The 14,316-nt window shown below is 44.6% G+C and overlaps 1 protein-coding gene across 4 annotated transcripts in view; it reads left to right on the top strand.

The window, feature by feature from the left end:
* The window catches only part of LOC126548063 (breast cancer anti-estrogen resistance protein 3 homolog), a 249,730-nt gene that overhangs the window by 219,440 nt on the left and 15,974 nt on the right, over positions 1 to 14,316 (top strand). For all 4 annotated transcript variants that reach the window (XM_050196144.3, XM_050196145.3, XM_050196146.3 and 1 more), the window contains 2 exons: positions 11,441 to 11,713; positions 13,235 to 13,458. In XM_050196144.3, the coding sequence (XP_050052101.1) occupies positions 11,441 to 11,713; positions 13,235 to 13,458 (497 nt within the window). The remainder of the gene's footprint in view (positions 1 to 11,440; positions 11,714 to 13,234; positions 13,459 to 14,316) is intronic.

Genomic DNA, 14,316 nt, shown 5'->3' with positions numbered 1-14,316 from the left:
TTAGCCTCTTGACAGCTGTAATTATCCGTGACCTCCCACAAAAGCATTGCAGAAACGCCAGCGCTTACCTTTCTAGTAACGTGCGAGTCCAAAAAAAATAAGTGCACCGCTCGTGCACCTAAATTTAGGGACAGGTTAAAGAACACCACGGCGTCAAAATTAATCCGGAGTCTGCCACTACCGCGCATCCCATTATCCGATTGTGGTTTTGGCACGTACAGCCACATAATCCAATTCAAGTTTAATGCTTCTGCCACGATGCGATGTGCTATGTGAGGCAATGACAATGCTCAACCCTCTCAGAGGTTATGAAGCATGGCGCACACTGACGCCTCAAGCAAACACCTCTCCCTGTTTGTTCTGTGTACTATGCAAACAATAATGGTGCACGCAAGGTAACGATTAACATCAACTCATCACTCTCGTGTTGGACTAAACGTTGAAGAAATTAAACATTTGCCATCGGCATCACCGCTAATTATCATCAATCAAAGCAAACAGCACAGAAAGCTTCGCTTACATCGATTCACACAGTACGTGGGATCCGCGTAGTTTTTGTCGATTGTTTTTGTTCGGTTTTTCTGTTGATCTCTTTCAAAAAGCCCTTGAGCATGATGTTTTTCTTTTTTCTTTCTGGTGTATAAATTCTTTTTTTCGCCAGTGAAAGGTAGTGTGCTCACTCCGTGTTGGTGGTGGCACTTTGATTGTCTTGGTTTTACTAGTCCGGGTGGCGCATGTGATTAGGTTGCCGACATAAAGGCGTTCTGTCGTTTCGTGAAATAAAGTTGGTAGTCTGCGCTCTTTCCTGTCTTTCTTTCTTTTCTTGTGCATCTTGCGCAGCGCGTTAAGAATTCATTTTATTATGTTATTTGAACCACAGTTGAGCTTGTTGGTAGGGATCCATAGTGAAAGAAGGTAAGGCGTGCAGACACGGACGCAGGGGCGCGATCAGATGGTTGCTCTAAACGCGCGTTCAGTTTGCACTCAGTTTCGCCTCACGCGACTGGCCGCGCTATGGTCATGGCCGCGCCAACGTCGTCAGCCGCGCCCGTCGGCGCGGCTGAGGCCAATCGTGTGCGGCGGAACTCAACGCAAACTGAACGCGCGTTTCGAACAGCGATCTCTGATCGCGCCCCAGACAACACAAACGCCGACTGTCAACTAACTGAAGGGCGCACTGTGGCGGAAAAGAAAGTAGGCACAAAACTTTATATAGCTATATATATATATATAACTGTAGCTTCTTGGTTCTATCAGGTGGATGACAATTTTTGCCTTTCCTGAATCGTCCTCCGCCTTGATGTGTGTGTGTGTGTGGGGGGGGGGGGGGGAGTGTACCATACATTACCTTTAATGACAGTTGCATTTAAAACTTCGTGTGACCTCGAGGAATTGTCTTCACTGACGGCCTTATATGAGTACTTACAAGACCGCACAGTAGGAGGCAGTTTAATTTCACAGCCTGAGTCATCTCGCAACATCAAGAATCTGACACACACACGCGCGCGCGCGCACACGCATGCACGCACGCACGCACGCACGCACACACACACACACACACACACGTATATATATATATATATATATATATATATATATATATATGGGCTTCGGAAAGCTGGTACCTCCTCCGTTAACTATCCGCCTAGGCAAGGCCTCGGCCATTAGACGCGTTTCTTCGTTCTTGTGCGTGTATAAAACAACACATTCATCGGAATTTGGCGTGCATTTACAGTCTCGACAGTGCAAAGAAAGATTATAGATGGCGGTCCTCCAGTTAACGACCTTCTATGTTCCATTAATATCTGATCAACACAACGGCCTGTCTGCTCTGCGTTGAAGCGGCCGCAACTAAAACGAAAACTGTAGACCACACCAGTACGGCAGTCCTCGAATTTATTCGTGTGTTTTATTAAGCAAATGTCTGTCTGCCTTTTATCTTTTACCTGCTGATTCTTTCACTGCACGGTGGGACAACTCTTACTTAGCTTATTGGCAGCATAAAGAAGAACTGAAATGCCTAAACAGTTATCTCTCGCGTATAGACCCGCACGTGTGCCTGATTGACGGGTAGCGCTACTATACCTGAGCATGCGCAGATAAGTTTTGTGTCTACTTTCTTTTCCACCACAGTTGATAACCTACATTTGTATTGTCTGGTTCTCTTCTCTTGTGTCGGTGTCTGCACGCCATACCTTCTTTCACGATTAATTATGTTCGTTTGCATAACCTTAGAATAATTGCACAAAAACAGCAAGAAAACTCGACGAAGCTGCTCGGAAAGACGGTATGGGTGCTCTGCTTCAGGCCGCAGGTATATAGTTACAAAAAAAAAAGAAAGAAGAAATCGCATTGCGGAAGCACACCTCAGAAGCAATTTGTCAGAAGCGTACATTTCGTCGGACCTACTTCAGTTTATATATCATGCAGTGTGATGAAAAGTGACTGCTAGCTAGGAAGCGTTTCATTTCACCAACTATATACAGGGCATCCCAGCTAACTTTAGTCAAGGCTTAGATGATTGTTCTGTTGTGCCAAAGGAGGACATAACTAAAAACACCGTTGTTGGCCACTCTAAGAATTAAACCGCACAATTTTACAGTGAAGCTGTTCATGCTACGTGTCCTAAACACACTACATCTTTCACAGAGTTTAAATTTAAAATAAGTAGGGGGTCATACTAGGGGTGATGAGCTGAAAAATTTCGAAGCGTATGTTTTAATTAGGGGCTAAATAAATATTGCTAAACCTTCGTTTCCTGCCTGTTTTAAAGGTGTTATATTTACTTAGAAAGTTTCCTTAAGCTTGCTGTCCTGAATGAACCAAAAGTGCCAGCAATGTTATATTTAGAGAGAATTGGAGCCACTTTATGGGTGACATGTATCAAAAATTGAAGTTAGTAGGTTAAATTATTTGGTAAATACTCGTGTTCTCTCTATTTTCACGTATTATACGACCAGTGCAGTAGCAGATGCCATCATTCCAAATATGCCAAAATGCGCAAAAAGCACGCGATTACAATAACGCAGTCTTTGAGCGCTGACTAAGTGCTACCATATATTTACTAGAAAACAAAGACCCCAATAAACGTGCTTCCGCAAGGAGACCCCACGAGAAGAATTAACGATTCGCTGTCCTTCGCTAAGGAGGCAGACATCCTTCATTTCACCTGATCCTTTACCCCCATCTTAGGTCACAGGCCATCATTTCTAATAAAAGTACCTACGTACCTACCTACGTACCTACCTACGTACCTACCTACCTACCTACCTACCTACGTACCTACCTACCTACGTACCTACCTACCTACCTACCTACCTACGTACCTACCTACCTACCTACCTACCTACGTACCTACGTACCTACGTACCTACCTACCTACGTACCTACCTACCTACGTACCTACCTACGTACCTACCTACCTACGTACCTACCTACGTACCTACGTACCTACGTACGTACCTACGTACGTACCTACCTACCTACGTACCTACGTACGTACCTACCTACCTACGTACCTACGTACGTACCTACCTACCTACGTACCTACCTACGTACCTACCTACGTACGTACGTACCTACCTACCTACGTACCTACGTACGTACCTACCTACCTACGTACCTACGTACGTACCTACCTACCTACGTACCTACGTACGTACCTACGTACGTACCTACCTACGTACCTACCTACGTACGTACCTACCTACGTACGTACCTACCTACGTACGTACGTACCTACCTACGTACGTACGTACCTACCTACGTACGTACCTACGTACGTACCTACCTACCTACGTACGTACCTACCTACGTACGTACCTACCTACCTGCGTACGTACCTACCTACCTACGTACGTACCTACCTACCTACCTACCTACGTACGTACCTACCTACCTACCTACCTACGTACGTACCTACCTACCTACCTACGTACGTACCTACCTACCTACCTACGTACGTACCTACGTACGTACGTACCTACCTACCTACCTACCTACCTACCTACCTACGTACGTACCTACCTACGTACCTACCTACGTACGTACCTACGTACGTACCTACGTACCTACCTACGTACCTACCTACCTACGTACGTACCTACCTACGTACCTACCTACGTACGTACCTACCTACCTACCTACCTACCTACCTACCTACCTACCTACCTACCTACCTACCTACCTACCTACCTACGTACGTATGTACGTACGTATCCATCCATCCATCCATCGATCCATCCATCCATCCATCCATCCATATATCCATCCATCCATCCATCGTCCGTCCGTCCGTCCGTCCGTCCGTCCGTCCGTCCGTCCGTCCGCCCATCCCATCCCATCCCATCCCATCCCATCCCAGCCAGCCAGCCAGCCAGCCAGCCATCCATCCATCCATCCATCCATCCAGCCATCCAGCCAGCCAGCCAGCCAGCCAGCCAGCCAGCCAGCCAGCCAGCCAGCCAGCCAGCCACCAATCAATCAATCAATCAATCAATCAATCAATCAATCAATCAATCAATCAATCAATCAATCAATCAATCAATCAAAGAGCGAAATAGCCGCGGATGTTAATCGCTGGCTCTGCAGCCGTCTATGAAGTAGAAGAAAAAGTTAATCGATACTCCCTAATGCGAAATTTCAGCGCAGCTCTATACGTGTTTTCATTTCGCGATATATTGGCTGGCGCGGAGGAGGAGGAGGAAGTAAACTTTATTGCTCTAGAAAGAGTAATTCAGCGGTCAGGCCGGATGTCTTCATCTTCTATTGGTTGATGACGATCTCCGGCCTGCATGATTGGCGCCCCTATTCCAGTGCACCACTGAGCGTGGCTGCTCGTCGGGCATGATCCACCAGCCTCCGTTGGAGGCTAGGGTCGCCGCTGGAGAGCACGCTCTCCCACTGCTCCGCACTTGGACTTTCTATTTTGTGGAATACCTTATTCGTATTGCACTCCCGTGTGATGTGATAAAGTGTGGGTATTGCGCCACACCACGGGCATGTGTCCCTGTATTGACTTGGGAACATTTTGCATAGTATATGTAAATTTGGGAAAGTTCCTGTCTGCAGCTTTCGCCAGTAAACTGCCTGTTGTTGAGTGATTGTATTGTGGGGCGGGGGATATCTGATCCTCGTCCCTGTAGCGTAATTTAGTATGTCAGAGTACGTTGGGATCACTGTCATGAAATCCTCAGGATCTCTATTTAGGTCCGCTCGGTTTGTATGCTCGCGAGATCCTATCAACCCTTTGGTTGCCCTCAATCTCCGTGTGCCCCGGTACCCAAAGGATGGTGTGTCTAACGCGTTTATTCTGTTGGCCAGCGCGGAGGAAGATTTGGAGCGCGTTTTGACCGATTCTGCCGCGCGGACAATAGAGAGTTTTAGAATAGGGGCCCCAAACGTTTTGGGGCCCCAAAGAAATAGCGTCGAAGCCACTGCGCATGCGCGAGACGCAAACTGCGTTTGGGTTTTGCGTTGGGAACGCTATTTCACCGATTTAGCGGGAGCTCAAATAGCGTTCCCAAAAGCTTTGCGTCGACAAACATGGCGGCACCCATCTAAGCGACGGCTCTAATCTAGCACCAAACTGGGTTCGATTCGCGGTAATGCGTGAAGTTCGCAAGCTAGGAGAAGTGACTGCAGTTATCGCTTTCTCTCAACTAGCGTGTGTTATGAAGATTGATTCATTAGACGCCGCTGATTCCGAATTCGAGTGTGGATTTTATGGCTCGTAGGCCTAACACGGCTAAGCTTGGCTGGTGAAGGCACGTAAAGTTGGTTTTGTTGCTCCAAACTAAGCACAACTAATTGTTTGCTGCTTGAAGAATAACCTCTAAATCGTAATTAAACGCGAATACACGCAAGTCAAAATTACTATTCATATCATAAGATGGTACATTTTATTTATTTTTAATCGTTTTTCTTCGACGCCGTAGTGGCGCTGTCAGCGCAAGACACTATCTGTAAACGCCAAGCCCTATTCTAAATCTCTTCACTCCTGCGTGCCCCAACGCTAACACCCGCAAAGCTCTTTGGGGCCCCAAAATATTGGGGCCCCTATTCTAAAACTCTCTAATATGTCTCGTGCGGCACGTTCCAAACGGAGTGAAGTGTGGCGCGTCTGCCTCGCTAATTGGGAGATCGCGAGAGGCAGCGTGTGGCTGACGCGTGGCGCGATTTACAGCAGCCGTCGCAGATAAATATTCGCTCATGCAGCGCTTTGGTGAACAGTTGAGGTGTGCGCCGAGAGGTCGGCGCGCCGACGCCGACGCAAACTGATCGGCGCGCCGCCGATCTTTCTTGTCGGCGAGATCGGCGCGCCATTTAAGTAAATATAAAGATTGCTTTTTTAAGTTCATCCAGCTTTGTTTAAGATTTTGTGTTGCTTTCTTTAATTCTTTTGCCTGTCTCAAGCATAGAATCATGTCAAGCAGGGCATCAATGAATAACACAAACAAAAGTAACCCTGTTCTCCACGCGCCTGTGCATGCGTGTGGTCACAAGTCAGCGCAACGTGGGCTTCCGCAACTTCTCTTCCAAAAGCGTCAATATGGCGAAACGAGAAGAAACAACGGCCTCGAAACGTCGGAATCACGGCTTGAGGGTCGTGGGCGCTGTAGTTGCGGGTGGAATCGGCGATATGTCTGATAGCGGCATCAATGTGAGAGACGCAACTTGTAGCAGGATAGAAATTTCTGGCCCTGATGTGTTTAAGATGCCGTTTGGAAGTTTTCGCATTATTCCGGCCGTTGCATTCGAAGAAATTTTTCTGCTTTTCTACATGAAAAAAAAAATAGTTTTACATGTCTACTGCATGGTGCTGTTTCTTTGTAGCATTCATATAAAAATTTGAATGCAACTGACACCGATAGCTGCAGTGATCTATAAAGCAGCTTCGACATGCAGGTTCAAAAAGAATTTTTTTCTTTCGGAAATAATTGTGCATCCGAACAATGCCCGCATTTCTACTAATCCACACTTCGTTCATTCAACCTGGTGATGACGAGTTAACAAATTGAGCAAATTTGTTTTCTACCTCATGACAACATGTCTCCGCTGAAATAAAAAAGTTCTGCTGCACACAAAAAAAGTTATTTTGATTCTTTGTTCTTTAGGGAAAAAGGACGTTATAAAAAAGTTACATAAGCAACGGGCGATTAATATTCAGAACAAGTGATTTCACTTATTGTCCAGTCAGGAAGGTGCGTTATAACATCTGCTGATTGGTTGACAGCTTAAGGGCTCAACCTTGCAAAAGTTGTTCAGAGAAGAGGTCTGTTTTTTTTTACGTAAAGCATATTGTATAAACATAATCTCATTCAGAACAAGTGGAAGCAAGGTTAACATATCTAGAAAGTGTCACGGGCGTCAGGGCTGGCTTAGCAATTCTAGACGAATTCACTGACTCTTTGCTCAGTGGAAAAATATCTCGTATAAACCGTGGCACAGCAAAAATGAAAACAATTGCGACTACGACGCAACAGCAAGGCTCTGCATATTCGTGGAGAAAGGAATATACAAACACACTCAACATAAACGCTTTTAGATATGTGCCCAATATTTTTTTATATGTGTCGGCTGAAGAGAAGACTTACAAAACGTTTTGTACTTCTCTAACTTTCAAAGCCGCTGTAGTCGGTCCTCTCAGCGCTTAGTATGAAAAGGCCAGAATTTCAACCAGTTTAGCAGAGAAGGATGTAGCGAAACGGCTTTTTAAATTTGTGGTTTCGATTTCCACGCCGCCGCCGCCAACGAAAAATGTCCGTGCGCTGCCGCCGATGAATAACCCAGCGCCGCGCCGATGACGTCGCCGCCGCCGGTCGAAACCGACACGACGCACACCTCTAGCGAACAGACGACGCGTAGGGTGCCTCGATGCACACTACTCTGGCGCCATCTCGTAGCCATCGTCGCCCAGTCCGTTTCACGCGGCACTACGCTTTTCTTTTTACGCTTTCGCCATGCCCTCTTCCTCCGCCTTCCTCCTCGCGCTCTTTTTCCTTGCCGTCTTTCATCGCCCGCTGCGCTCCGCGTTCGCTCTCATCTATCGCTGTGCGCGTTCGCTCGGTTACAAGCTACAACGGCCACGCACGCCGCAGGAACGGGCGCCTAAGAGCTGCGCTCTAAAACAAAGTGGACGTGCTGAGTTCGTCGAAATCGCTTTAAAATCAAGATTATTGCCATTGACGAGCTGAGCGTGTCCAAAACACTCAAGGGGTTAAACTGTGTAGCGTAAGTATATTGCTTTTGTAGATCACTTATACAGTGAGTTTACTAGCTAACATTATCCCCAAGCTGTTATAAAAATCTGGTACAGTACAATATACCATTATGAGACCTGCCGTGTTTGGTCATAGGTCCTCTTCCACCACAAGGATAACTTCAAGATAAGTTACAAGATTAACAAGCTTTTAATTTTTACTATTGGAAACCTTCTTATGGGAAAGCATTTATTGCGTCCTAATGTGAACCATTCAGTCATTTCCATCGCACTATGTCTTGCATAATTGTTTTTTCCACGCTGTACTTGTAGAGAGTGAAATATGAAAAGTGCTGCTTGATTGCGCATGCATGCGCCACGACACCAGTGGTCTCAGAAGTGATCTGGAGAAACTAACTCCGCTCATTGCTTGAATTGGCAACTGCGTGGTCATTGCAATAGGCTGCAATCATCATGATGAACATGCAGCATCGTGATAAGTGGAAGCCAGCACTGTCAGCTTGCCACTTCCAGACACAGTGGGTGGGGCATATTGATTGCCACTTCATCATTTTTTGTTCAAGGGGCTCTGAACCACTTTTTATCAAAGCCGAGAAGTGCATTTGAGGTTAACGTAGACTATTTCATAAATACTTTGCCGCACAAAAGTAGTTCAATGCACTCAGCAGAAGCGGAGTTATTGGCAATCAAACGTCCCCTACACGGTGCTTCCGCTCTTTCTTCAATTACTTGCACTGCGAAGGCTACGGTGGAGTGGGACGTGCCTGCCCACAGTGCTCCGTCTACTGAACGTCACCGTGGTGCGCAGTTCAAGTTTGATTTTGGATGCTCGCACAGACGTCACTACCGATTTTGGCGCCTACGTCGCCTCAAACATAGCCAAACATGGCTGTCCTCAGTGAGCCGCCGTGCGCTCAGTCAGCGGACTCTTTGCAGCACCGTCGCAGCCACACTATGTATGCTATGTAGCAGACCGCACCTACATGCAACTTTAGTACGTATGCGCAGCGTTTGCTTTGTGCACGACGATATAAGTACGAGCTCGCACTCATATGCTCCAGTCTGGCCATGCTACGTGGTGCAGACTGGCTTTGTCCTGCACCAGCTTGATCGAAGGATAGTAGCTGCATCCAACTTGCGCATTTTGAAGTGTTATCAATAGCTCAATACAAAGCAAAGTCTGCCAAGGTGTCTAGCCAGGAGCGGCCAGGAGTGAACACGCTCTGGCAAGCATGCGTGGGGTCTGACCTTAAGTATCACGTGGTTTGAGGCTAGTTGAGTATTCAAAACTAGTCAAAATTTGCGAGACCCGACAGCTATGACACTCATAAGCAGGGTGGCCAAAGTTTACTTCCTACGTGGGCGGCTGCGGCCGAGTGTCAGCGGACAATAGTTGGCTTCTTCCGGAACCACATAATTATTATTGAAATTCGAAAGGAGATTTTCGCTTACTTCAGCCTGATTATTAAACCGCATCAATAAATATGCACAATAACAGTAGGAAGAAGCGCACTGATCTGAACACCCTTCTTGATTGATATCAACTATTGGCCAATAGCAGGCACGCATGTGATTCTGCTATATTACAATATAAAGCATCCAGAAAAGAGTGAGGAGCAGGCTTCTGTTGAAAAGAGAGCGTTTGAGATAAAGGTGACTTCGCACTCCACTTGCAAGATTCACGCGCCGCACATGACTGCAAAGTTTGACTGAGATGTTCACAGCATCCACGGACAGTGCTCTGCACGAACAGTGCTTTTCACCAAGCCCGAGGGTTGGTACGGACCCCTTTAAAGGGAAAAAATATTGACAAAAGTAAACAAATAATTTTTGAAATTTTGTTTAACTTAAAGTCTGAAAAGATCAGTGTTCAAGAGAAGTATGGTGCAGGAAAAAAAAATTAATGCAGGCAGTTATGTCTGAGGATTACTCCCATAGCTTTAATGGGTGACTGTTGAATGGAAAAATATGCTTAGGCACGGCTTATGCAGCTACTGCAGCTTCACTGATATTCAGATTGCTCATGAAGTATCAGTGGCATGAAAAGCTGCTGTGTTCCTTGCCCAGAGAGTGGACAATGTGGACAGGTGAACTTCATCTGTATAATTTTTTGAAAATCCAGATGGCTAACTTAACGTCCCTCTCTGTCTACTGTGATAAATTCAATCATATAAGGTGTACCGCTCCTAGAGGCCTTATGTCTGATATGAATCTTAAAGTGACTATTTTTGATTCAGCTGTGCTTTTGACACAAAGAATGTGTATATCATAAGGTGCCATCTGTAGGGGTACTTGATGTCATAGGCACATTATGTTGTTGCAGTGATGTAGACAACCCCCTCTTTTGCTCCAGGGTAGGAGGTGGACCATTTGTTTGCGAGGTACAAGGTCCTCGTGGCTGCGAAGGGTTTAACATGTGCAAATACAGCTAAAGCCTTCAGTGGTGCATTTCCTTATGTAGTGGTTCGAGGGATGAGGCAGCATTTGGCCGGGCCAGCAAGGAAGTGCCTGGCGCAGTTTATTCCTAGAATATATACTCTGACAAATATGGCCCCTTGGTAGTGACATGTGGTGGTGCGTTAGTACAATGTTAGTGGTGCTACTGTGCTTTAAATAATGCACACTAATACATCTTGGTGATGAGATGCAAAATTGCTGCTTGAGGGAAAACAGCAAAGGAAGTGGCTTTTCTACAACCCATTCCCCACTTCCTCTGCAAAGTCCCTCATGGGTGTGCACCTTAGCCTGGATTCCTTTCACACTTTGTTGAAGTGTATAATGAAGCCAAGAAAAGCATAGGGGAAATTAGAGATTCTTTTTAATTGAACTTGCCACCATGGCTTTAAATTATCCTCTGTCATGGCGATGAGTTGTGTTGGCTAACACTGTCAACCTAGTACACAAATGTAAATACTCAAGAGAGTGTACAGGTAGATGGCTGCTTTTGTAGCTCAATGGTAGGGCGCTGCACACTTAATGCAGAAGATGTGGCAAGGTCATTTCGATGTGGGCTCAGCTTCCACCTGCAGCAAGTTGTCTTTTCATCCACTTTTAGTTCCGTTTTCCTTGTTACTTATACATTTAAATTAGGACGAACAGTTAATTTTCTCTAGACTACCTTCATTGTCTTTTGGTTTGACTTGAATGCAACCAATGAAAAATCAAGCCCCTCAGTTCCCTTCATTCCTCTCACTCATTACACACTTTGTGACATTCCAGGTGGTCCTGCAACCATTCACCGTGTATGAACGTGTCCAGTACCAGTTTGAGGATGACTGTTTTGATACAGTGCCTGATCTGGTAACCTTCTATGTTGGAAACAAGCGGCCAATTTCAGCTGCTTCTGGTGCTGTAGTGTCAAGGCCTGTGAATAGGAGCATGCCACTTTCTTACTACGCCCAGCGCTATGGCATTGAGGTGTCCCAAGCTGCGGAGCCACCCCAGCACAGGGCTCTTGATGCCACTACTATAGTCCCTGCACCTTCCAATGGGGTATGAGTCTGTTTCATGCTATATTTGATAGATCAAGTGCAGTCTGCATTTACAGCCAGAGCATTTAAGTCCTAATAAAGCGGAAAAAAAAAACAGGCTAAATTGGTAATTTATACCCATTAAAATTATGAATTACTCAATGTTTCAAGAAATACTTCTTTATTTCGAACAGACATTACACAGAGCAAGTTAGGTGGACAGAGCTCGCGCTTGGTTTGGGCAGAACAGAAGCTATCCTGTTACATGTATAGAGTGGAGTTGTCATTAAAAACTGATCATTTCCCATTGATGTCGCATTGACAGATGTGTCAAAAGAACGCACACTTGCTCTGTTGGAGTTTCATTCTCCAGGAACTAAATTTTTCCATTAGGTACATGGAAGGCAAAATAAGTAGAAAGGTGCATTGAACGAGCCAGTTATTGTATGGTAGGTTTCAGTATTGCGAACTGGAAATTAGCTGGAAAGTGTTCTGTGGAGTTTCAACTCCCATAAAAAATATTTTTACTTAGAAACTGAACATAATTGAAATCACTTGATAGAAGCCTTTGACCCTTTGCTCTTTGCAGTGCCAATAGCATACAAAATACAGGGTGATCATTTTTAAGTGCTATGGAATTTTTAAAAATTGCCTGTGGCAGATAGCATCGTTCTTGTCCATGAGGTGGATTATTCAAAGAGGCAAACATTACTAGCATGAAAGAGAGAGAAAGATGTTTATTAGCACGAGAAATCGAAACAAATGTTCAACCAATTAACAAAATCACTAATTACCTAATTACTTTACAGCACATTGCAATTTACAAATTGCAGCCAATGAGCTTGTAAGACGTAGCCACTTGAAATGAATTTCCAGGATGACACCAGTTTTGAGATATTATTTCCCAAAGTGTGGAACCCAATACATGGGTGTTTCAGTTACTTTTGTGCTTCAATGCATAAAAGAGCATTTTGTTAAAAAAATTAAGTGGAACAGTGAATTTTTAGGGCAAGTTTGATAGCGCATATCTCCAAACTAGCGTCATTCTGGAAATTCATTCCAAGTGGATACGCCTTGCAAGCTCACTGGCTACAATTCGTTAATTGCAATATATGCTGTAAAGTAACTAAGTCAAAAGATAATTAGTGAATTATTTTAATTAGTTGAATATGTGTTTCGATTGCTCGTGCAAGTAATGTCTGCCTCTCCAAATAATCCAGCTCAAGGACTAGAATTATGTTATCTGCAACAGGCTATTTTTAATAATTCCATAAAACTTAAAAATCATCACCTTGTATTGCAACCAATCCTTCTTACCATCTAAAGAAGTATCAATTAATTCGTGCTTATGAATGAATTGCTGACTAGCCTTAGCTGCTTACTTTATTGCACTGGTATTGCTTGTGTTGCTTTTTGTTTTTGCCCCATGTTACCACAAACCATATGTGAGAAGCAGTTGTCATTGCTTGTCTTCCAGCAGCATGAAGCTATAGGTTGCTGAGTTTGTCCTCAGGCTTATATTTTCCTGCATATCTTTGCGCAGCTATCTACTGAGCCCCACCTGCCACAGAAATTGCACTCTTTGGGCCATTCAAATACTGGGCAGATATCATCGTGTGCGACACTGCCGAGTAGGGACAACTCTGGGAGCCACAGGAGAGGCTTCATTCGTGTGGGCAGTGATCCACTGCTCAGCCCAACATTGGAACGTAGGACCTTGGAACACAGACCACTTTCCGGCACAGTCAGCTCGGAGGCTGCCCAGAGGCAAGTTCCTGTGACTGCACATGTGTAGAACCTTTTGATGTACATGTATAGTGAATGGTTAATGTAAACTACATACACAGATGGATTGGAATCCTCACTAATGCACCAAGTGGCCAAGTAATGTCATCAGCATGGCCATGCGCAGTGTCCTGCACTTATGACCTTAATTATTTTGCTTGCACTATGCTCATTGTGTTCTCTTCCCAGTGTGATTGTTCAGAAAGTAATGTGTAGAGTTGCAAAACTGATATGTATTATTTTTGATACACTGAATTGGTGTATTGATTGCTAGTTCGTTAATTTTTTTTAAAGGGAGAACATATTAACAGAAAAGTAAACAATTTTTGAAAATTTTATTTAATTAACTTAATGTCTCCAACGGATCAATGTTCAAGAACAGTACGATGCAGAAAAAAAAAATTAATGCAGGCAATTTTGTCTGACGATTATCTATATAGTTATAATGGGTGCCCATTCGATGGAAAAATATATGCACAAGCACAGCTTATGCAGCTACTGCAGCTTCACTAATATTCGGATTGCTCATGCAAGAACTGTGAATGGCAAACTTGCCAAGTTCTTTGCTCAGAGAGTGCAAAATGTGGAGAAATGAAGTTCATTGTATTCCAATCTTTAAAAAAATCCAGATGGCTAATTTAAAGGCCTTGTCTATGCACTGTGATAAATTCAAGTGAATAAAATATACCACTCCTGGAGGCCTTATATGTGATATGAAAATTATAAAGTGGAGATTTTTCATTCAGCCATCCATTTTTATACAAAGGATGCGTACATCACGAGGTGCCATCTGTAGTGTAGCAGCTAAGTGCAACAGCTTTTCTTTAATTGCCATGTAGC

The sequence above is a fragment of the Dermacentor andersoni genome, chromosome 1 (genome assembly GCF_023375885.2).
Source record: "Dermacentor andersoni chromosome 1, qqDerAnde1_hic_scaffold, whole genome shotgun sequence".
NCBI classification, from domain to species: Eukaryota; Metazoa; Arthropoda; class Arachnida; order Ixodida; family Ixodidae; genus Dermacentor; species Dermacentor andersoni.
Note: the sequence above shows the minus strand (reverse complement) of the source record. Positions and strands in the feature narration are given on the sequence as shown.